Source organism: Astyanax mexicanus, chromosome 13, assembly GCF_023375975.1.
Source record: "Astyanax mexicanus isolate ESR-SI-001 chromosome 13, AstMex3_surface, whole genome shotgun sequence".
NCBI classification, from domain to species: domain Eukaryota; kingdom Metazoa; phylum Chordata; class Actinopteri; order Characiformes; family Acestrorhamphidae; genus Astyanax; species Astyanax mexicanus.
The window spans coordinates 51,533,496-51,558,883 of NC_064420.1; the positions used below are offsets into that span (position 1 = coordinate 51,533,496).

The 25,388-nt window shown below is 35.9% G+C and overlaps 2 protein-coding genes across 2 annotated transcripts; both read right to left on the reverse strand.

Annotated features, from left to right (window-relative positions):
• Window positions 1-215: 215 nt before the first annotated feature.
• tulp1a (TUB like protein 1a) lies at window positions 216-11,298 on the reverse strand. Its single transcript, XM_022665605.2, has 13 exons — window positions 10,961-11,298; window positions 8,764-8,890; window positions 7,948-8,049; window positions 7,736-7,846; window positions 7,296-7,406; window positions 5,453-5,587; window positions 5,060-5,136; window positions 4,369-4,536; window positions 4,184-4,296; window positions 3,484-3,592; window positions 3,300-3,398; window positions 2,686-2,857; window positions 216-1,673 (listed from the first exon to the last, which is right to left on the reverse strand). Exons 1-13 carry the CDS (start codon window positions 10,973-10,975, stop codon window positions 1,540-1,542), a joined length of 1,473 nt encoding a protein of 490 aa, XP_022521326.1. The 5' UTR covers window positions 10,976-11,298; the 3' UTR covers window positions 216-1,539.
• Window positions 11,299-12,309: 1,011 nt separating this feature from the next.
• On the reverse strand, window positions 12,310-22,859 carry LOC111191264 (Friend leukemia integration 1 transcription factor). The gene is made up of 6 exons (XM_049462881.1): window positions 22,756-22,859; window positions 19,382-19,405; window positions 17,296-17,437; window positions 15,760-15,872; window positions 15,464-15,608; window positions 12,310-13,626 (listed from the first exon to the last, which is right to left on the reverse strand). The coding sequence occupies exons 2-6, from the start codon at window positions 19,400-19,402 to the stop codon at window positions 13,316-13,318; spliced, it is 732 nt and encodes a 243-aa protein (XP_049318838.1). The 5' UTR covers window positions 19,403-19,405; window positions 22,756-22,859; the 3' UTR covers window positions 12,310-13,315.
• Between the last annotated feature and the right edge of the window lie 2,529 nt (window positions 22,860-25,388).

The window sequence follows — 25,388 nt, forward strand, 5'->3', positions numbered from 1 at the left end:
TATTATTCAGTGTTAACCTAAATAATAAGTGTAAGTAACATTTAAAAGCTACTTTTAATAGTAAACTAATCACCCAGAACGAACAATGTGAAATTACAATGAAAGGCATAATGAATCAGAACTGATCTAAAATATTAAATTAACAAAAAAAGAATAAATGTATATATATATATATATATATATATATATATATATATATATATATATATTTCAACACAATATTGATGTCTTACACAAGTTAATATACATTAAAAAATAAAATACACAAACTAACACACATCCATATGAACAATATATAAATATATAACAATATATATAAATATAACATTCCAATTCATATAAACACTTTAATCACACATGATCAGCCATTGTTATTCGTGCAATGAGATCAGGCCTGCATATCATTTATGTATGACTGGAGCTGAAGTACAAACTAATATTTATTAATTATGGTATGTTGAGTGTTTCTTGTACAGATACTACCTTAGTTTAAAAAAAATCTCTTTTCATATCCAAACAAAAGCTGTATTCTTATTGGAAATATTCCTAAATGATCGATATTGAATGAAATCAAATTAAATTGAAACTAATTAGAACATTGAGAAAGAGGAATCAACTCGTGAGGGAAATCAGTATTGATACCCAGCCATAGTATTATTGTCTGGGAAATGAATCAGGTTAAACTGCACCTGAAAAGCCATTAAGCTCAAACAAGAGAATGATTGAATTTTTTGCACTATAATGTGCACTTAAAATCCTTTAATTTTACCAAAAATCATCATCAGAGCTCCTTATAATCCGGTGCTCCTTATGTATGAATTCTACCAGTCAGGTATTAAGGAGCAGTAAAGTCACTCCACTGAAGTACAGAGTTATACAGGAGTTTCAGTTTTTAGATCTCCAGCAGTATTAGCATTAGCTGCTAACCGGCCATCCAAAGGTTAGTATTATCGGCCTGTAGCCTGCTGCTAACCCCAGCTAGCACTGCTTGTCTGAAATGTTTTTTTTAATAATTACATTTTCTTTGCATAACTTAGCTTTGCAGGTCTTTATGGCAAGACCTGATTACTTAGAAGGGAAAACATGGCGACACCCCTTTTCCTTACTATTATCGCATAAAATGCGCTTTATAATCCAGTGCATTTTATACTGTGAAAATACTGTATATTTAATATCCTCTCGCAAGGTTTCTGTACGATTGTTTTGGTCCGAACCCGAGTGTGATTACTGATTTCACACCTGCCCAAACAAACAGAGTGTAAACCAACCAGAGTCTGATTTATCGGACGCAATGGTTTAAGTGCCTCCACTTGACTGGAGCTTCAGGTTATGGGTGATTGGAGGAAAACAGTGTCTGGGGTGTCTGTAGAGAAAGCTCGCTATTCCTAAACCATAAAACACACAGTCATGTATACAAACACTCTGAACAGTTACCCTCTGGACGGCTGAAAGGTCAGTTCAGGCACGAACGCTGAAGCAGGAATCTGAGAAATCACAGTCGTGGACGAATCGTTTACATTTTTTCCGGAGTGTCCAGATTCACTCACAGGCCAGTTTTCCGTCGAAGCTGGACAGCGCGATGGCGAAGGCCTGGACGGCGCACAGCGGGTACTTATAGTCCAGAGTAAATATGTCGTCTGATACACGGCCGAACTGCATCAGGATATAACTGTCTGATAAACACAAACAACAATCATTCGATAAAACATCAAACCACACTGCTCTAAAATTAACTTTACAGTATTCTGATAAAAATACTGAAATCTTTATCGATTTTAACATGTTTAGATCGTAGTCTATAGTGTCAGGAGTGTAGTGTAGAATGTGAAATTAAGACTAGAGTGTCAGGGGTGAAGTGTAGAGTGTGCAGGAAGGAGTGTGGATCGAAGTCTGGAGTGTATAGTGTGGAAAAATGTTTGGATTGTCAAAAATAACGTGTAGAGAGTGTGCTGACAAGTGTAGAGTGAAGTGTAGGATGTGGATCAAAGTCTGAAGTGTCTGAAGTGTCAGGAGCAAAGTATAGAGTGTGCAGAGTAAAGTGTAGAGTATAGATCAAAATCTGGAGTGTCCGGAATGCAGTGTAGAGTGTGTTGTTGAGTGTAGAATGTTGATCCTGTTGATCGCAGGAGTAAAGTCTAGAGTGTAGCGTGTGGATCAGAGAGTATGTTGAGTGAAGTGTAGAGTTAAGTGTAAAATGTGGATCAAAGTCTGAATTGTCCGGAATAAAGAGTAGAGTGTGTTGACTGAAGTGTAGAGTGAAGTGTAGAGAGTATGACGTCTAGAGTGTAGAGTGTGGATCGAAGTTTGAAGTGTGGAGAGTGTTGAGTGACGGGTAAATTGAAGTGCAGAATGTGGTTTGAAGTCTAAAATGTCAGGAGTGATCTCTAGAGTGTGCAGGGTTAAGTGTAGAGTGTAAATCAAAGTCTGGAGTGTGAGTAACGAGGTGTAGAATGTCAATCAAAGTGTGGAGTGATGAAGGGTAGAGTGGAACAAAATCTAGAGTGCGTTTAGTGACATTTAGAGTGAAGTGTAGAGTGTGGCTTGAAGTCTGGAATGTCAGTGTGAACTCTAGAGTGTGCAGAGTGAGTCAGGTATGAAGTGTAGCATGAGGAGTTTGGAGTGAATGTAGAGTGTGTTGAGTGAAGAGTGATATATAAAGTAAAAGAGAGTAATGGAGGAACTCACTGTCTTTGCTGTGAACGATCTGGAAGTTCTTGATGGACGCCTGCGTGACCCGTCCGGAGAAGTTCAGGACGTATGAAGCCGTGTCATCGTTCCAGACCGGAGTTTTATTGTGGAGCTCGATCAGATTATCCATCTGTCTGTTCTGATAACGCATCAATAACCCATCGTTTTCCTGCAGGAACCAAACCACATTCTAATCAGATCAGCGCTAGCTCTCACACAATGCATTTCTTTGTTTTTGCTTTCTTTTGCTTTCTTGTCTTGCCTCTTATAGTCTGTCTTGTTATCTACACTTTTTGTTTATCATCTTGCCTTTTGCCTCTCCTCTAATATTAGATTTAGCGTGTAGGACCCTGGACTGCCTTACTGTTGTCGTTGGTATGTTGTTTATTTACGCTGCCCTTTTGATATTGACCCTGCCTGTCCCTCACTACACCTTTAAGCGTAAACCCTTTAATAGACATGATGAATTTTATCTGCAAGTGTCAGTCTTAATGTATCAGGCCAGTGTAACATACTGCCAACTGTCAAAGATTTTACTGGGTAAAATTGAGTTAAAAATAAAAAATGCTAATAATAGTACTATCAATAGTAATAATAATAAAACAGCTTACGCTCTGAGCACGGATCGGCACTCGCTCGCTGTCCTCGTCCATTCCCGGGATTATCACCGTCATTTTCCGTGGTCCTTTAAACCCCAACACATTCGTCTCCTAGGAACACAAACGCAGGTCTGATCTCAGATCATTTTTAAATGTAAAATTAAAATGTAGTAAATGCTGGTCTGATCTGACTCACGTAGATGATGGCAGCCAGTTCCTGCCGGGCATTGGACAGATCCCTGAGCGCTCGGTCCGGATTCAGCCCGTTATCAAACACCGTAAACTTAGTGCCCATCAGATTCGACCTGAGGAAATCAATCAATCAGTCAATTAATCAATAATTACATAAATGAACAGAGACATTGAGGTAATTGTAATAAATGCTAATCTCTCCAGCACTGCCTAGCTATACTAGTGGGAGTAAGTGTTGGATATAGTATTGGTTGCAAGTTTGCCGAGTTAAATTAAGTAGGAGTTAGTATTAGTTTGAGTTAACATTAGTTATCATTAGTGTCATTAGTGTTAGTGTGAGTTAGCCTGAGTTAGTGTTAGAATTAGCTGGTGTTAGTGTTAGCGTGAGTTAGCATTCGTGGGAGTTATCATTAGCGTGGGTTAATGCTAGTGAGAGGTAGCATTTGCATGAGTTTATGTTAGTGGAATTTAGTTATCGTTAGTATGAGTTAGCGTTAGAGAGAGTTGGCGGGAGTTATTGCTAGTGTTAGCGTTGGAGAAAGTCGGTGGGAGTTATCAGTAGCATTAGCAGTAATTAGCGGGAGGTAGGGGTACCTCAGCTTTCTGATGAAGTTGTATCCTCCGCGGGATAGGCTTAGACTTAGCGTTAGCGTGAATTAGCATTAGTGTGAGTTAGTGTTAGCGTTAGTGATAGTTAGCGGTACCTCAGCTTGCCGATGAAGTTGTCTCCTCCGCGGGACAGGTCGGTAGCGTCTATAGAGATCAGATAATTAGAAGTTGCGCTCTTCTTCCTCTTCCGTCCGGCCAATAGGAAAACCTGCAGGAGGAAATGTCTCCGTCAGTCTGAGCGTGTCTCCTGTGGAATTCTGGGATGTGGGTGAACTCTGACCTTCTTCTCGTTGTCCAGGTGTAGGAAGTATGTGGGGTAAAATCCGCGGTCCATCCCTCGTTTATCTCGCGTTACTTTACACTTTACCGTCATTCCCTCCGGCGCCGGCCTCAGAACAAACTCCTCCAGATCATCAAACTCCACCTCCGGAGACGGAGCGCGCTCCTCCTGCGGGGGCGGAGTTACAGTATGGTCATGCCCAATCACATCATCAGTTCGTTAGCATATGATTAAGTTGATTAAACTTCCAGGTTATTACATTAGTGATAACACAGTTGATCAGATTAATAACCCCACATTTTCGGGTTATTAAATGATCAGTTAAACGGTTGTTTAGATTATCAGTTGATCAGATTATCTATTCAGCAGTTGATTAAGAGAATCATATGGTCAGATTTATCAGTTGAACAGATTGACAATTATTAAGATTATCAATTGATCAGAATACCAATTGAACAGACTCAGTTGAACAGTTGATTAGAGTATCATACGATCAGAAAGCAGATTATCAGATGAACATTGGCTAGATTATTAGTTAAACAGATTATCCGTTCGTTGATCAGATTATCAGTTGATCAGATTATCAATTGAACAGTTGATTATATTATCATATGATTGAAGTAATCAGTTGGACAGTTATTCTGACAGATAATCTATTGATTATGTTATCAGTTCAGTATAAAATTTTTACTTTTTTGCTTTTCTTTCCTTTTCCTTTCTTCTTCTTGGCCGTTGTTTCTTCTTCACTTTCTTCAGCTTTAGCAGAACCTGTAAAAGAGATCAGCGTTACTGACGGACAGAACCGAACAGAACCGGACCTACAGATCTCTGATCTCAGACCTGCAGTTCATCATATAAACCTGAGATCCTGAGTCTTTACATCACTAATTTATTCACCTGTAACTCTGGCCACGCCCCCCTGCTGCACCTGAGCTTCTAATACCGAGATACCCACACAGATAATAAGGTGAGAACACAAACAGAGAGAGCGAGACATAGAGAGATAGAAGGAGAGATGCAGGGAGAGAAAGAGAGATTGAGAGAAAGTGTAAAAGAGAGTGATAAAGGGAGGGGTGTAACTCACTCTTTTTCTTGCCGTTCTTTTCTTTCTTGTCTCCTCCGGTTTGGAACATGGAGGCGGAGTTTGAGGAACTCGACTTTTTCTTGTTTTTACTCGTTTTAACTTCAGGCTCACTGTCCTCACTCTCCGACTGTACAGCTGCTCACACACACACACACACGAACACTCATAGTGTTAGTGTTAATGGTGTTGGTGTAACGACAGTCTTGATGGTGTTTGTATTGATGGTGTTAGTGGTGTTGATTGTTGTGTTATTGGTTGTGGTGTTTTGGAGTAGATGTTGGTGTTGAAGGTGTTCATTATTGTGTTAGTGTTGATATTAGTGATGGTGGTGTTGATGTGAATGTTATTGGTGGTGTTGTCAGTGTTAGTGAGGTTGTTGATGGTGGTATTGATAGTTATGTTGTTATTGGTGGTGTTGGTGTTTGTGTTGGTGTAATATTGATGGTTTTGGTGCAATGATGGTGTTGATTATGTTGTTATTGAGGGTGTTTATTATGTTGGTGTTGATTGCTATATAGTTATTGGTGGTGTTTGTGTCGTTGTGTCGGGTTAGTGACGTTTTTGGTATTGATTATTGGTGATGTTGGTGTTGATTGTTATTGGTGGTGTTGGTACTGATCGTTATGTTGTTATTGGTGGTGTTGGTGTCAGTGTTATTGATGCTGGTGTTGATTATGTTGTTATTGGTGGTGTTTATTATGTTGGTGTTGATGTCAGTGTTAGTGAATTTGTTGGTGTTGATTATTGGTGGTGTTGGTGTTGATTGTTATTGGTGTTGGTGTCCGTGTTAATGAGGTTGTTGGTGGTGTTGATATGGTGATGGTGGTGTTCATGTGATTGTTATTGGTGGTGTTGATGATAATTGGTGATGTTGATGTTGTTGGTGATGTTGGTGTCAGTGTTAGTGAGGTTGTTGATGGTGTTGATTATGTTGTTAGTGTTGATGTGATTGTTATTGGTGTTGTTGGTGATAATTGGTGATGTTGATGTTATTGGTGATGTTGGTGTTGGTTGTTATTGGTGATGTTGGGGTTGATGTGATTGTTATTGGTGATGTTGGTGTTGATTGTTATTGGTGATGTTGGTGTTGATGTGATTGTTATTGGTGGTGATGTTGGTGTTGAGTATTGGTGATGTTGGTGTTGAGTATTGGTGGTGTTGGTGTTGATTGTTATTGATGGTGTTGGTGTCAGTGTTAGTGAGGTTGTTGATGGTGTTGATTATGTTGTTAGTGTTGATGTGATTGTTATTGGTGTTGTTGGTGATAATTGGTGATGTTGATGTTATTGGTGATGTTGGTGTTGGTTGTTATTGGTGATGTTGGTGTTGATGTGATTGTTATTGGTGATGTTGGTGTTGATTGTTATTGGTGATGTTGGTGTTGATGTGATTGTTATTGGTGGTGATGTTGGTGTTGAGTATTGGTGATGTTGGTGTTGAGTATTGGTGGTGTTGGTGTTGATTGTTATTGGTGGTGTTGGTGTTGATTGTTATTGGTGATGTTGGTGTTGATGTGATTGTTATTGGTGGTGATGTTGGTGTTGAGTATTGGTGATGTTGGTGTTGAGTATTGGTGGTGTTGGTGTTGATTGTTATTGGTGATGTTGGTGTTGATGTGATTGTTATTGGTGGTGATGTTGGTGTTGAGTATTGGTGGTGTTGGTGTTGATTGTTATTGGTGATGTTGGTGTTGATGTGATTGTTATTGGTGGTGATGTTGGTGTTGAGTATTGGTGATGTTGGTGTTGAGTATTGGTGGTGTTGGTGTTGATTGTTATTGGTGGTGTTGGTGATAATTGATGGTGTTGGTGTCAGTGTTAGTGAGGTTGTTGGTGTTGATCACCTTTCTTCTTGGTGATGAATTTGGGTTTCTCTCCGTTTATCTGGAACATGTTGGCGGCGTCGTTTTTGTTCTTGGTTGTTTTTCCTTTACTATCAGATTCACTTTTAGATTCTGAAAAAAAATTACATTAACTCAAAAACCTTATAAAGAACCAGATTCTGAACCTGATTAAAACATGTTATAGGGGATGTTATTGATTAGTGAGTGTAATTGATAAGTGGGTGTTATTGATTTGGTTGTGTGATTATTTACGGGATGTTATTGATTAGTGAGTGTAATTGATGAGTGGGTGTTATTAATTAGAGAATGTTATTGATTAGTGGATGTGATTGATTAGAGAATGTTATTGATTAGTGGATGTGATTGATTAGAGGATGTAATTGATTAGTGGATGTGATTGATTAGAAGATATTATTGATTAGTTTGTGGGATTTACAGACCTTTGGCTTTGGGTTTCTTGTCTTTGGTGTTTGCAGGTGAATTTTCCTTTGTGATCTTTTTCTTTGGTTTTTTTGGCTCTTCTTCATCGTCCTCATCCTCATCGTCAGAATCTGAACTCAGAAACAGAAAAATATATATTTTTAAATATTTAAGGTTTTTAATACTGTATTTAATTTCAGTAACGTGTTTCTAAAGATGAATAATCTCTTACCTTTCTTCTTCTTCGGTTCGCTTTTCGTCGTCTTCTTCTTCACCTCCTTTTCCGGCTCTTCCTGATTTTTTTCTGGTTTCTTTTTTTTCACTGGTTTTCCATCTGATAAAAACAAATATTAATCTGATTTTTTTTTACGTTTAGGACACAGTTCTGTTGGACCTGCAACCATCAATCAGTTTAACATAACTCTGTTATCTCAGGAATCATTTGCTTCTATGAGCCGTTTGGATGCTCCTCCTTTTTTGTGATGTCATAATAAGGAAATCTGCATAGAACCACCCTGGCTCCACCCCTCACCCGTCAACCCCCACCAGAGCCCCACCCACTAGATCAGTTGCAGTAATTTTGGTAGTTTAGGTTGGAAACCTCAGACAGTACACAGCAGGATAAGCCAGCTGACTTTGTCTGAGGGAGGGATCTGTACCTAATGTCCGTGGCGAGTCAAATTAGTTGTGTGCTTCTATCAAGTTAAGCTTGAACTAGCTTGTTTGTGTTTTGCCATTGAGCGCAAGCTAACACTAATGTGGTAAGTGATCAGTGTATTTATTTATTTTACAGCTTATTTGCATAAAAGTAAAAGGCAGAGCCCTTAAATGGCTTGTTCTGAAAGGGACTGAAACTGGTAAGAAAAGAGATCTCTATTAAGATCTTTATCTTTCTGTGAGAGTGAATTTATGAAAGTGTTTTGTATAGAACATAGACATTAAACATTATTTTTGTATAAACTTGTGTAAAAAAGATATATGATATAAACCTAACCCAGTGAGGCATAATCCTTGTGAACACTGTGAGATACAGGGGGTATGGACTCACTCTTGGCGGGCGTGGCTTCACTCTCTTCTGGTGGATCTTCATTCTTCTTGGTTTTGCTCTTTTTAGACGTGGTTTCTGATCCGTTGGCTTTTGCAGAGTCTTTTTCTGTTTTCTTCTTCTTGGGTTTCTGAGCAAAACAGCAAAGCAGACGATGCAGTGATGTTCTAGTGACAGTAATAATAGCATAAATAAAACTGTTAAACCACAGAACATTTGTTATCTGATTTAAGTTATTCACACCATGCATTAAGATGTGATCTGATAACCCTCTGCAAGATCACACTGTACATAATCACTGCAATGCCACGCCGTCCACCGTCCAAGCGGGTTAGCTGAGCATGCTACAATAACAAGCTAATAGATAAAAATGTAATACTCAAGGTTGCAGCACAAGCTAAACTAGCTGCTCATCTGGATTTGGACTGAAGTTCCAAATTATTGGAAAAAGAAAACTGAAACACTCTTATAATAACCGGCCCCACCCTGGGTGACCTGATCACAAGTGAACACCAAAACTCTGTGATGTGTGTGACTGGATGTTGTCTTGTCCCTTATCTGGTGTGTTTACGCATTTATCTGGTGTGTTAATGGTGTGTTTAAACATGGAGATCAGGTAAATTGAAATTGTATACTCTAAATTAATCTGGTAAATCAGATACTATGTGTAAAGGTGTGTGGTATGTAAGTTTGTGTGTGTGATCGGTACTCTGTTCTGGGTAAATACTGTAGAGCCCGATGCAGTCCTCCAGGTGGACGGTTGTTTCCGGTTGAGAGTACGCTGTGCGCTATTGGCTGCTGCTTCTCACTAGTGTGTGGTTGAGTGCTGAGTAATAGAAGTGTAAATTGTAAAGCGTCCTTGGGTTTCTAGAAAGGCGCTATATAAGTTGAACTTCATTCATTCATACATTTTTAAAAACTCTGAGAGTGTTACTGTTTGACGGGGTGTACTGAACTCACATAAACAGTGAAATTCTATAAAATTCTATACCTATAGATATAAAATTGATTAGTGTTGATGTTTATGGATGTGAGGCGAGGCCGGGTCCTGGTGATCAGGAAGGCCACAGCAGGTTAAGAAGACGAGGGGTTAAATCTGCAGTTCAGGCCGGATTCTGTTCACCGGAGGAGTGTAATCTCATTACCCACAAATCTCCTGTCTATTCCTGTAGAACAGAGAGTGTGTGTGTGTGTGTGTGTGAGGGTGGGGGATGGGGGTCCAGGTTAACATTACAGACCCCTAAAAACACCTGTAAACTGATCCTCCAATAATAAATCAGCTGATCCGGAGTATAAACACCTGTAATAGTTAATCAGGTCAAAGGTCACCGCAGGTCGATCAGCTGATCTCCACTCTGACCTGCTTTCATTCAGCAGAACTTTCCTGAACCTGATCTGATTCTCAGCAGCAGAAACAACGAACACTTTCATCCTCCGTCCAAAAGAGCTTTTACACAAACTACGAAACTATTAAATTCACAAAAATTCACATCGTTTTATTAAAGCTATTCTGAATTTTACAAAAATCCTTGCAATGATCCTAAACTTTTTTTGAAATAATTCCCTAAAACCCACTGTAATTTTCAAAAATTCTTTAAAAATTACTGAAATTAAAAAAAAATCTCTAAAATGTCCTGAAACAATCTGAAATTCAATACCATTCCTTAAAATTCACGGTAAATTTTAAAAATTCTCTGGAATTCACAAAAAAACACTGAAATTTTTAGAAATTCTCTGAAATACCCCAAAATTATTTGAAATAATCTGAAATTTCTTGAAATAATCTGAAATTACCTACAATTCTCCTAAATTTTCTAAAATGACCTAAAATTCCCTGAAATAATATGCCATTAACTAACATTCAGTATAATCTGAAATGAATTGAAATCCACTAAAATTCCCTGAAATAATATTGAAAACACTTTATAATAATAATAATGATGATCATTTAAAAATATAAATAAATATAAATCATACCCCCCCCCCCCCCCCCAGTGAGTAAACTGTGGTGATAATGACAGGAGAAACTCGGTTATCAATTATAGATTATTGATTACTACCTATTACTGCACCAACATATTTACCTCCATCCAGTCTGCAGATCACCACAACCAACAGTTATACCACACTATTACACACTATTACACACACATTTATACACACACAGCTTTACACACAATTGCACACAGAGTGACCGTACCTTATCAGCAGACATGGCTTCGGAGGAAACTTCAGATTAATAAATTCTGTCAGAGATTCAGCAAAGAGTGAGATAGTGTGAAGAGTGTAATAGTGTAAGAGTGACACAAAGAGAGAGAGAGTGTAATAGTGTAAGAGTGAGGAAAAAAGTGTAATCGTGCAAGAGTGACACAAAGAGTGTAAGAGTTAGACAGAGTGAAAGAGTGAAAACAAGGGGGTAAGACAAGGAGAGAGTGTAATAGTGTAAGAGTGAGACAAAAAGCGAGAGAGTAAGGCAGAGTGTGTGTGTGTGTCAGAGTGACAAAGAGAAGAGAAGTGAGTGATAGAGTAAGAGTTAGTGTGTGTGTGTGTGTGTGTGAGGATTCAGATAAAGGTGATAAGTGGATTCAGACAGTCTGCTTAACACACACTCACACACACACACACACTCTCTATACACACACACACATACACACTCACACACTCTCTATACACACTCACACACACACACACACACACATACATACTCTATACACACTCACACACTCACACACACACTCTCTATACACACTCACACACACACACACATACATACTCTATACACACTCACACACACACACACACACACACTCTCTATACACACACACACACACACACACACAGTATAAGTGTGTATTCAGGAGTGTTACAGGGATGGCGCCGCCTGCTGGTGACACTGGAACCTCTGTTTAATATTTATTACACATAAATTACAAAAACTTAATAAACCAGATTGTTCCGGTTCTAATCTAAACTCTCACTTTCATCTGTAAACAGTTTATTACTGATTTGACATAAAACAGGAAAAACTGGGTAAATAAACAACAGATTTCAGTTAATTATTTAATTTAGTCAAGTTATAAACCAAAAATTAATATGTACAAAAATATGGAAAAAACATCAATGCTGTAGAAACACTTCATACCGGTATACTTTAATATAAAAGTTTTCTGTTAAAAAATCATTAACTCTGATGAACCTGATCCACATTTTTTTCTTCAGTCTGGAGCACAAATATAAACAAACAGAAATATAAACACTTAATATAAACACAACAAACGACTTTATAAACTACATATAACGTAGCTTTTCACGACAACAATCCTCAGATTTACAACAATAACTTCAAACAATTCCAGTCAGATCCAATCAGACGGAGCATCAGCGATTACATCATCAGTGAGGGGCGGGACCGGCGAGCTTTAAATACTCAGTATTTATTCAGGATTCCCATCATTCACATCCTGATCCAGATCCTAATTCAGATTACCTACTTCATATCCTTTCAAATCATAATTCAGATTTCTTGATTCAGATCCTGATTCAAATTACTTTTTTCAGATCTTAATTCACATCCTAATTTAAATCCTAATTCAGATTTCTTGATTCAGATTCTAATTCATATTACCAGATTCATATCCTGTTTCACATTCCCTGGTTCATATTTCTTGATTTAGATCCTGATTTAGATTACCCCGTTTAGATCCTGATGTAGATTTCTTGGTTTGAATCCTACTTCTAATCCTAATTCAGATTTCTTGATTCAGAGCCTGATTCAGATCACCCAATTTATATCCTGATTCAGATTACCTGGGTCAGATCCTAATTCAATTTTAAATTCAGATTTCTTTATTCAGATACGGATTCAGATAACCCCATTTAGATCCTGATTCAGATTACTTGGTTCAGATTTCTTGATTCAGATCCTGATTCAGATTACCCTGTTTAGATTCTGATTTAGATTTCCTGTTTCAGATCCTTATTCAAATCCTAATTCCAATTTCTTGATTCAGATACGGATTCAAAGTACCCAATTTATTTCCTGAATCAGATTATCTTTGTCAGATCCTAATTCAAATCAAAGTTGGATTTCTTGATTCAGATACGGATTTAGAGTATCTAATTTAGATCCTGATTCAAATCTGAATTCAGAATAACATTCATATCCTGATTCAGATTTCTTGATTCAAATAGATTCAGATTACCTAATTTAAATCCTGATTCAGATTACCAGATTCATATCCTGATTCAGATTTTACAATACAGATCCTGATTCACTCCTGTTCAGATCTTGATTCAAATTACTCAATTCAGATACGGATTCAGAGTGGCTAATTTAGATTCTGTTTCAGATTACTCGATTCAGATACTGATTTATATTTTCTGGTTCAGATCCTGATTCAGTTCCTTTTCACACTGATTGGGAGTGAACGTTGTTAGGTGGTGGTGAGGTCTTGGGTCTGCAGGCCCCGCAGGGTGCGCTCGGTGATCCTGATTTATATTCTGTGATTCAGATCCTGATTCAGTTCCTGTTCACACTGATTGGGAGTGAACGTTGTTAGGTGGTGGTGAGTTTTTGGGTCTGCAGGCCCCGCAGGGTGCGCTCGGTGAACTGGTAGGTGAGTTTGCGTTTAACTTTGCAGATTTCTCCGGTGCGAGAGTAGTTCCGCAGCGCTCGCGCCATCTTCTGGTAGGTCATGGTCTTGCGGTTTCCTTTGCGTTTTCCCCACATCTCCGCCAGCTTCTCCTTATTCTGAGAGGAGAACTGGAACGTACCGTTCGTCGACTGAACCCACCAGATGCAGCTCCGCATATCCGGACTCTGCAGCATCTCGTACAGGAACTGGAACAGACGCTCCTTCCTCTTACCTGCAGAACCCAGAGAACCAATCAGATTCTTTAACGATCTCTTCCTTAATTAATCAATTAATACATTCAATTATTAATACAGTTCTATCAGTTTGTGTGTGATATGCAGTGGTTCAAGTCAGATACTTTAATAAAATATCAAATACTGCATAGAAAATACTTAAATAAAAGTATAAGTACTTTAACGAAAAAATACTGAAGTCAAAGTACGAATACTCCACAAAGAACATTATCTAATAACAGTACAAATATTCCAGTTATGAACTACTTCAGTGAAAATACAAAAACTCTAGTAAAAGCACAAAAGTACAGAAGATACAAAATACTTCCATAAAAAAACTAATAATACCCAAGTTAAAATAATCCCATTAAAAATACTGAAAATAATAAATTTTCCCATCAGAAAATACTTCAGTAAAATGTCCAAATATTCCAGTTAGAAAGTGCTTTTGTCAGGGAGCGGGCAGGAAGAACGAGGAGAGCGGACGCAAACGCAAGTAAATTTATTAAACAATAAACAAAAGACAAAAATAAACAAATACACTGAAACTAAACTGAAAACAAGAAACACGGGGAAGAGAGACGCAACCATAACAGGCTTACAAAGCACAAGAACCGACACGAGGGAAAGGGAGCACGGACTATAAATAGTGTAACACACACACGGGAAACAGAAAACACCTGGGGCTAAGGGGCGGAGTTACAAATGAACACAGGTGAGGGCAAGAAACACTGAGGAACACGGATCACGTGGGAGACACACTCACAGTCACAAGCAGAGACAGGCACAGAAAAGGTAAATAAACACAGAAACACGAGAACAGACAGGGACCACGTGACAGCTTTAGTAAAAGTGCTTCAGTGAAAGTACAACAATTCCAGTAAAAGTACAGAAGGTACAAAATACTTTCATAAAAAAATAATAATACCCAAGTACAACCGCTCCAGTTAATAATGCATCAAGAAAAGTGAAAATGCTCAATTCAAAAATACTTGAATAAAAAAATTAAATAATCCCATCAGAAGAGTAAATGTCCAAATGCTCCAGTTAGAAATACTTAAATAAATGTACAGATACGCATATTATACTTAAGTAAAGTACAAATACTCTTCTTAGAAATACTTTTGTAAAGGTACAAATACTCATAAGTACTTCAGTAAAGGTACCGAAACGCTTTTTAGAAATACTTGAGTAACTGTCCAAATACTCCAGTCAGAAAATACTTTAGTAACAGTACAAATACTCATATTAGAAATACTTCATTAAATTTACAAATACTCATATTATAAGCACTTCAGTAAAAGTATGGATACCCTTCTTAGAAATACTTTAGTAAATGTACAAATACTCCAGTCAGGAAATACTTAAGTAAATGTACAAATGTTCATATTAGGAATACTTTAGTAAAAGTACAGAAATTTCTCTTAGAAATACTTTAGTAAACATACAAATAATCATATTAGAAATACTTTAGTAGATGTACAAATAATCCTATTAGAAATATTTAAGTAAATGTACAAATACTCATATTATAAGTAGTTTAGTTAAAGTACAAAAACTCTTATTAGCAATACTTATGTAAATGTTCAAATACCCCTGTCAGAAAATACTTTAGTAAGAGTACAGATACACTCCTTAGTAAATACTTTAGTAAATGTCCAAATACTCATATTATAAGTACTTCTGTAAAAGTACAATACTTTTCTTATGGATACTTGAGTAAGTGTCCAAATACTCCAGGCAGAAGATATTTCAGTACTTCAGTAAACGTATAAACACTACAGTATTTTCTTCGTAATCAGATGAATAAGCTGGATGTGAATGAGAGCTCAGTACCGGTCAGTGGTGTGATGGGCAGCGTTTCCCAGGCTGCAGTTCTTCCGCTGACTGTAGGGGGCGACGGGGGGAACTCTGGGCAGACCGAGCTGCAGTGGGAGTCCGAGTCACTAGGGGGCGGAGCTTCATACATGCAGTGCCCACCCTAAAACAGGTGTGAGGATTTAACAGTGCTGTTAGTTAGCAACATGCTACATTAGCCTTTAAGCTGCAGTGCTATTTGGCTAATTGGTGTGCTGAAAGTTACGTATTAGCTACATTAGCTTCATTAGCATCAGTGCTAAAGCAGGACTTACCCACTCGGTGTTGCTATAGTTACTGGGCCAGTGATGCTGATCCACCGGGTCGTCCGCCCGGGCCGAGCATCCGTACTGCCACTCGTACGCAAAACGCCCCCACCAACCATTCTCTAAAAAACACACAAACACCAGAGTAATTTACCATCCGAGTGTTTAAATATCTTTTTTGTATTGTTTGTTTTGTTTCAGTATAGCAATGTCTGGATATCGAAGTATTTCAGTATCTGAGTATTTTACATTTTGAGTATATACTCTCAAAGAAAGTATTTTAGAAAAGAAAGTTTTTTAGTATTAGCATGTCTGAATATTTGAGTTTTTGAATATTTGAGTGTCTGAGTGCATTTCTATCTGAATATTTTACTATTTAGTATCAGAGTATCCTAATATCGGATTGTCCTTTTTGTATGTTAAAATGTGTATAATTATATTGTTTTGTGTGTATGAGTATTAGAATATTTTACCTTCTGAATATTTATTTATATGAGTATATTAATCACTGAATCAAATGTCAGTTTTTTATTATGTGATTATTTAACTTTTTGAGTATTTACTCAAAGAATCGAAGTATCTGAGTATTTAAGCATTAGCATGTCTGTATATTTGAGTGTTTGAGTATTTTAGTATCGGAATGCATTAATATCTAAGTATTTTACTGTATAATATCATAGTATCTGAGTATCCTAATACCTGAGTATCTGAACATCTGAATATTTGTTTAGTTTGTATGTCAGTATTTGTATATATGTATAAATGTCTAATTATCTGAATGACTGAATGTTTTATTATCTGAAAATATCGGAATATCCTAATATCGGAGTGTCCTTTTTGTATGTTAAAGTGTATGTGAGTATATGAATATAGTGTTTTAGTGCATGAGTATTAGAATATTTTACCATCTGAATAACTGAATCTTTTATTATCTGAAAATATCAGTTTTGTAGTATCTGAGTATTGTATTTAGTATTTGGGTATTTACTGTCAAAGAATGTAAATATCTGAGTATTAAAGCATTAGCATTTCTTGATATTTAAGTGTCTGAGAATTTTAAGTACGGAGTGCATTTTATCTGAAATCTTACTGTTTAGTTTCAGAGTATCTGAGTACCTAATACCTGAGTATCTGAATATCTGAATATTTGTTCATTTTGAGTATAAATGTCTGAGTATCTGAGTGACAGTGTTTTATTATCTGAAAATAGCTGTTTTTTAATTTCTGAATATCACATTATCTACATATTCTGGTATCTGAATATCTTAGTAATATACCTGAATATTTAAATGTTAGTATAGTAAGTTTAAATTTGTATTTTTGTTTGTTTTTGAGGAACAGAATCACTAAAATACCCAAATATTCAAAAATACTCAAATGCATACATGTACATATGTACCCGTATTTCAGTATATTTGAATATTTGGGTATTTTAGTGATTGATGGTACTGGGGGCAGGTGATTCTATTGAACATGTGATTATGTGATAGGGTTTAATATCTGGGTCAGAGTTAACACCAGTTCTGTTCAGGTTGTGTTTCTGACCTGCGATGAGGATCTCCCCGTCGGTGCGGTTCTGAGATCTGGGTTCTTCCCCTGAATGTTCCTGCAGGTACTCCTCAATCACCTGCAGCTCCATCTCACCTGCAGACGGAACCACAGAGCGCAGCTCCTGCAGGTACTGCATCTACACAAACCAGAACCAAACACACAACCCAGTTAAACTGATGAGACCATACAGTGTAGTAGAGTACAGCACAGTACTTTAGAGTACAGTATAATAGAGTACAGTATAATAGAGTACAGTGCAGTAGAGTACAGTATAATAGAGTACAGTGCAGTAGTGTACAGTATAATAGAGTACAGTGCAGTGCAGTAGAGTACAGTATAATAGAGTGCAGTGCAGTAGAGTACAGTATAATAGAGTGCAGTGCAGTAGAGTACAGTATAATAGAGTACAGTAGAGTACAGTATAATAGAGTACAGTAGAGTACAGTATAATAGAGTACAGTGCAGTAGAGTACAGTATAATAGAGTACAGTGCAGTAGAGTACAGTATAATAGAGTACAGTGCAGTAGAGTACAGTATAATAGAGTGCAGTGCAGTAGAGTACAGTATAATAGAGTACAGTGCAGTAGAGTACAGTATAATAGAGTGCAGTGCAGTAGAGTACAGTATAATAGAGTGCAGTATAATAGAGTACAGTGCAGTAGAGTACAGTATAATAGAGTGCAGTAGAGTACAGTATAATAGAGTGCAGTGCAGTAGAGTACAGTATAATAGAGTACAGTGCAGTAGAGTACAGTATAATAGAGTACAGTGCAGTAGAGTACAGTATAATAGAGTGCAGTACAGTAGAGTACAGTATAATAGAGTACAGTGCAGTAGAGTACAGTATAATAGAGTGCAGTAGAGTACAGTATAATAGAGTGCAGTGCAGTAGAGTACAGTATAATAGAGTGCAGTACAGTAGAGTACAGTATAATAGAGTACAGTGCAGTAGAGTACAGTATAATAGAGTGCAGTAGAGTACAGTATAATAGAGTGCAGTACAGTAGAGTACAGTATAATAGAGTACAGTGCAGTAGAGTACAGTATAATAGAGTGCAGTAGAGTACAGTATAATAGAGTACAGTGCAGTAGAGTACAGTATAATAGAGTGCAGTGCAGTAGAGTACAGTATAATAGAGTACAGTGCAGTAGAGTACAGACCGTAGAGTACAGTACAGTGCTTTAGAGTACAGACCGTAGAGTACAGTGCAGTACAGTATATTAGAGTACAATATAATAGAGTACAGTGCAGTTGAATACAGACCGTAGAGTACAGTGCAGTACAGTATAATAGAGTACAGTATAATAGAGTACAGTGTAGTAGAGTACAGTACAGAAGAGTACAGTATAATAGAGTACAGTGTAGTAGAGTACAGTACAGAAGAGTACAGTATAATAGAGTACAGTGTAGTAGAGTACAGTACAGAAGAGTACAGTATAATAGAGTACAGTGTAGTAGAGTACAGACCGTAGAGTACAGTGCAGTACAGTAGAGTACAGTATAATAGAGTAAAGTATAATAGAGTACAGTGTAGTAGAGTACAGTAAAGTACAGTATAATAGAGTACAGTGCAGTAGAGTACAGAACGTAAAGTACAGTGCAGTACAGTAGAGTGCAGTATAATAGAGTACAATATAATAGAGTACAGTACAGACAATACAGTACAGACAGTACATTGAAGTATTGATTAATCTCTTTGTTACCTTTCCGAATAATAAGCTCCTCCCCCAGCACTGATTACTTTGATGTCTGAGGAGTCTAGTGCATCCCGTCTAACCTCAACCTTTTAAACCCCGCCCCCTAACTGTCCTTCTGATTACTCATCCAGTGTGTGTGTGCGTGTGTGTATGTGTGTATGTGTGGTATGAATAGTGACTTTGTTTTGAGTAAAATCATGCGGTGTGTACAGTAAGAGTAACAAGCTATATTTGCATGATGTGTGTGTACGTGTGTGTGTGTGTGTAAGTGTGTGTGTGTGTGTGTGTGTGTGTGTGTGTGTGTGTGTGTGTGTGTGTGTGTGAGAGATAGTAGATAATCTGCATTCAGAACAAACAAGAAATAGTAAAATTTAGACTCACCGGCTCCAGACTGCTTAGCATGATCTGAAACACACACACACACACACACACAGGTTAGACAATCTATATATCCTCTATAACTGTAAATAAACACAAATATACAGCGGTTTTGATAATCTATATATATTCTCCAAAACTGCATATAAACACAGAAATGTACAGCAGGTTATATAATTTATATATCCTCTATAACTGTATATAAACAGAGAAGTCTACTGCGGGTTAGATAATCTATATATCCTCTATAACTGTATATTAACACAAAGATACAGCGGTTTTGATAATCTATATATATTCTCCAAAACTGTATATAAACACAGAAATGTACAGCAGGTTATATAATCTATATATCCTCTATAACTGTATATAAACACAGAAAGATACAGCAGGTTAGATAATCTATATATCCTCTATAACTATATAAACGCAGAAAGCTACAGCAGGTTAGATAATCTATATATCCTCCATAACTGTTTATAAACACAGAAAGCTACAGCGGGTTAGATAATCTATAAATTCTCTATAACTGTATATAAACACAGAAAAAATAGCAGGTTAGATAATCTATATATCCTCTATAACTGTCAATAAACAGAGAAGTCTACAGCGGGTTAGATAATCTATATATCCTCCATAACTGTATATAAACACACAAAGCTACAGCAAAGCTACAGCAGGTTATATAATTTATATATCCTCCATAACTGTATATAAACACAGAAAGCTACTGCAGGTTAGATAATCTATATATTCTCTATAACTGTATATAAACACAGAAAGATACAGCAGGTTAGATAATCTATATATCCTCTATAACTATATAAACGCAGAAAGCTACAGCAGGTTAGATAATCTATATATCTTCTATAACTGTATATAAACACAGAAAGCTACAGCAGGTTAGATAATCTATATATCCTCTATAACTGTATATAAACGCAGAAAGCTACAGCAGGTTACATAATCTATATATCCTCCATAACTGTATATAAACACAGAAAGCTACAGCAGGTTAGATAATCTATATATCCTCTATAACTATATAAACGCAGAAAGCTACAGCAGCTTAGATAATCTATATATCTTCTATAACTATATAAACACAGAAAGCTACAGCAGGTTAGAGAATCTATATATCCTCTATAACTGTATATAAACGCAGAAAGCTACAGCAGGTTAGATAATCTATATATCCTCTATAACTGTATATAAACACAGAAAGATACAGCAGGTTAGATAATCTATATATCCTCTATAACTGTAAATAAACGCAGAAAGCTACAGCAGGTTAGATAATCTACATATCCTCTATAACTGTATATAAACACAGAAAGATACAGCAGGTTAGATAATCTATATATCCTCTATAACTGTATATAAACACAGAAAGCTACAGCAGGTTAGATAATCTATATATCCTCTATAACTGTATATAAACACAGAAAGCTACAGCAGGTTAGATAATCTATATATCCTCCATAACTGTATATAAACACAGAAATTTACAGCAGGTTATATAATCTATATATCCTCCATAACTGTATATAAACACAAAGATACAGCGGGTTAGATTATCTATATATCCTTTTATAACTGTATAAACAATAAAGTTTTATTATAGAAATGGTGTAGAATTCGTGAAATGTATAATTAGTGTAGAGTCAGTGTTAATTATAGAAATGGTGTAGAAGTGGAGAAATGTGTATTTAAAGCAGAGTCAGTGTTATTATAGAAATGGTGTAAGTGTAGAATTAATGTTAGAGTAGAATCATTAGTGATGTAGAATTAGTGTTAGTGTGGAATTGTTAGTGATGTATAAAGCATTAGTTATGTAGAATTGGTGTTAGCGTAGAATCGTTAGTGATGTAGAATTAGTGTTAGTGATGTAGAATTAATTTTGGTGTAAAATTGTTAGTCATCTATAATTAGTGTTAGTGTAAAATCGTTAGTAATGCATAGTTAGTATTAGTGTAGAATTAGTGTTAGTGATGTATAGTTAGTGATAGTGTAGAATTAGTGTTAGTGATGTATAGTTAGAGTTAGTGTTGAATCGTTACTGATCTATAATTAGTGTTAGTGTAGAATCTTTAATGATCTATAGTGTTAGTGTAGATGTATAATTAGTGTTATTTTAGAACTAGTGTTAGTGATATATAATTAGTGTTAGTGTAGAATCGTTAGTGATGTATAATTAGTGTTATTGTAGAATTAGTGTTAGTGATATATAATTAGTGTTAGTGTAGAATCGTTAGTGATGTATAATTAGTGTTATTGTAGAATTAGTGTTAGTGATGTAGAATTAGTGTTAGTGATGTAGAAGTAGTGTTAGTGATGTAGAATTAGTTTTGGTGTAAAATTGTTAGTCATGTATAGTTATTGTTAGTGTAGAACTGATAGTTATGTATAATTAGAATTATCGTAGAATTGTTAGAGATGGATACTTAGTGTTAGTGATGTAGAATTAGTGTTATTGTAGAATTAGTGTAGTGATGTATAATTAGTTAGTGTAGAATCGTTACTGATTCATAATTAGTGTAAATGTAGAAATAATAATGATGTATAATAAGTTAGTGTAGAATCGTTACTGATCTATAGTGTTAGTGTAGAAATAATAGTGATGTATATTTAGCGTTAGTGATGTATAATTTGTGTTAGTATTGAGTGATGTATAATTAAGGTTAGTGATGTATAAATAGTGTTAGTGTTGTAGAATTAGTGTTAGTGTAGAATCGTTAGTGATGTATAATTACCGGTAGTGTTATTGTAGAATTAGTGTTAGTGATGTAGAAGTAGTGTTAGTGATGTATAATTAGTGTTATTGTAGAATTAGTGTTAGTGATGTAGAATTAGTGTTATTGTAGAATTAGTGTTAGTGTTGTAGAATTAGTGTTAGTGTAGAATCGTTAGTGATGTATAATTACCGGTAGTGTTATTGTAGAATTAGTGTTAGTGATGTAGAAGTAGTGTTAGTGATGTATAATTAGTGTTATTGTAGAATTAGTGTTAGTGATGTAGAATTAGTGTTATTGTAGAATTAGTGTTAGTGATGTAGAATTAGTTTTGGTGTAAAATTGTTAGTCATGTATAATTATTGTTAGTGTAGAACTGATAGTGATGTATAATTAGAATTATTGTAGAATTGTTAGAGATGGATACTTAGTCTTAGTGATGTATAATTAGTGTTAGTGATGTATAGTTAGTGTTAGTGTAAAATTAGTGTATTGATGTATAATTAGCTAGTGTAGAATCGTTACTGATCTATAGTGTTAGTGTAGAAATAATAGTGATGTGTAATTAGTGTTAGTATTGAGTGATGTATAATTAAGGTTAGAGATGTATAAATAGTGTTAGTGTAGAATTAGTGTTAGAGTTACCTGGGCTGTGAGAGCGGAGGCTGTTTCTGGTGTTTTTGAGGTAAAGTCCGTCTGATCACCTGTACAACTCACCTGCTGCCTTTTATACACACACACACACACACACACACTATATACACACACCCTCTCTCTCTCTCACACACTTTTACACACCCTGGATTCCCCATGTCTCTTTGCCAACCTCTCTATGCAAATTCTGTGTGTAAGCCCCGCCCCCTGTGTAACAGTCTGCAGGCCCTCAGGCTCAGTCTGGGTCTAATATTCTAATATCTATAATTACTGAGAACAGAAACTCTATTATTATTAGATAATAATCCACTTTCATCTAAACACATAGTGCTCCTGTTTACTTTAAAACTTTACATTTAATTATTTATTTAGTCAAAATTATATATTAAAATTTCTTTAAAAAAATATTCTCTAACCAGACACTCTTAAAAAGTAGTTATAAAACATCCTAACAATAAAAGAAATGTAAAATAATCAGGAGTCAGGACCCTATCCTACAGGCTACGCAGGGTGCATCATGAGCAGCTCAGTTTCCTCTGCTGAGAAGAGTTTGTTGAACACGTCCAGGTAGCTGCACCGTTACAATAGCAATCCGCCAAAGTCAGAGCTCACCTGATCTACTCTTAAAGAGAATGATGAGCAAGAGACACTCTGATTGGTTTATTATTTATTTCAAGTTACGCTCAAAATTAACCACACCAATGATAAATTAAGAGAATTGGTACATGCCTTTTGTTTTTTGTTTCGATGCAAGCAAGGTGTACTTTTCCCGTCGTTACGATAGCAAAGACACACTGACACACTCTGAATCAAGCTGCACTGTACCCGGTTATAAATCACTAAAATAGTGCACGCAAAGAGTTAGGACACTGTGTAAATATATGACAAATATAATGCATTGAGTTGTGAATCTCACAGACTCATATTTTATTCACAATAAGAAGATGAAACGGTCAGTGTAAATTTTAGCAATTTTATTTTTTCAAGGTCAATTCAAAAATAGAAAATTGGGTGTAAAAGATTTTTTTTTTCATTTAGTATAGTAAAGAAGAAATGGATTTTCATCCAAGTTATTAATTATCTAGTTTTTCATTTCAGCCTTTTGCAATCAGAATTTTTAGAAAAATGCAGAGTTAAATCTTCTCTCGATTTTCAAATGTATCCAATTTTTTATCTTGTAACACAAATCTGATCCGACTTGCAAAGAAAAAAAATATATATATATTTTTATCAGAAAATAAAAAATTATTCTTTTTTTTCATTTTTCCTGAAATTTCAATTGTGCGGTGCAGAGATGAATAAACTAAAATAGGAAAAATGCATGAAAACATATTAAATGTACACTAAACTACATACAAAAATGAAACAATTAGTTTTACCAATTTTCTATTTTTGCATTTAGACTCAAACAGTCAGAAAATTAAATTAATGAATGATGCACTGTCCTTAAACCCATATCAGATGTTGACAGTGAGATTTTATTTTTATTCTATTTTTATCATTAAAAACATTAAAAACTCATTTAGAACTTGACACAACAACACATATCAAAAAATGTTGTGTGAGGCAACAAAAGGCTGGATGTTAATCTACACAGATTTCTCTCCTGAAAACTGTTTACTTGGGTGAGTAAAGAGCTTTAGTTTATTTACAGTAAGCTTAGATTTACAGTATTTTAGCAGTAGCGAGGTTAGCAGCACTTAGCGCTAGTAGCACCCAACAGTGCTACACTGAGGAACCCTGAGTGTTCTCGATTTTCTTTTTTTCTTTTTTTTTTTTACAGCAGAGAGGCCTATGCCAGTTTTAGATTAGTCTATGGTCAGTCATTGCTTTGATTCATCAAATTTATAATATCTTATTTCAAAAGGTGGGCTTGATATAAGTGATGCAAAGTGATACAAGTGATCTGTAATACACCACATTAGGCACTAATGGTCAAATTTAAATAATTTAATTAAGATATATATGTAATGCCATCTAGTGGCTTTTTTTGGTAGCAGCAGTGTGCACTATTAAAACAGCAATGTGCAACATAACAAAATAAATAATAAAAAAATACAGAAACAGTCATGTAGAAAATAATAGAACAATTAGAGCCTTAACAAACTGAACTCTATCCTACTATAACAGTTAAACATGAAAAATAAGACTTTAAGACTTTTTCGGTCCCTGAGAATGAGAAGTTCTTTTCTTTAATAAAGATATTTTATTAACTTTATCTGAGAGAAAGATGCTCCTTAAGGTACCAAAACTATTAACATATTTGAGGCTAGACAAAACAACTGTTACTTTTATATCTTCAAGTTTTTCTTTAAGAAGATGAGAATGTTCACATTCTCTGGAGAAAGAGCTGCTCTTTCAGCAGTCACAATGTCCGCGGCGTCGCTACAGTGTGCTGCTCCATTTGTGTAGCTTAGAGGGAGGGATCGTCCATCCTCTTTTTGACTTCGAGGCTCGAGACCATGACATAAATTCGATCGATTTCGTTAAAATATCGAAATTATGACACCCCTAGTAAACACGCAAACTACAGTCTAATATACTCCCCTCTGAACGAAAGAGCTAGCGCTTAGCGCTAATGTTAGCGGCTAATGCTAATACTGCTCCAGCCTTAGTGCTGGAGA

Excerpts from the sequence above, each read along its gene's own strand:
- tulp1a (XM_022665605.2), bottom strand. Across the intron at positions 4,537-5,059 it reads AAGGAAAGAAAAGCAAAAAA|GAGGAGCGCGCTCCGTCTCC; the intron begins GTAAAAATTTTA and ends CCGCCCCCGCAG. Across the intron at positions 3,399-3,483 it reads AACTGGCTGCCATCATCTAC|GAGACGAATGTGTTGGGGTT; the intron begins GTGAGTCAGATC and ends TTGTGTTCCTAG.
- LOC111191264 (XM_049462881.1), bottom strand. The coding sequence starts at position 19,402 with ATGCTAAGCAGTCTGGAGCCG. Across the intron at positions 15,873-17,295 it reads CGGGGAGATCCTCATCGCAG|AGAATGGTTGGTGGGGGCGT; the intron begins GTCAGAAACACA and ends TGTGTTTTTTAG. Across the intron at positions 13,627-15,463 it reads GCCCATCACACCACTGACCG|GTAAGAGGAAGGAGCGTCTG; the intron begins GTACTGAGCTCT and ends TGGGTTCTGCAG.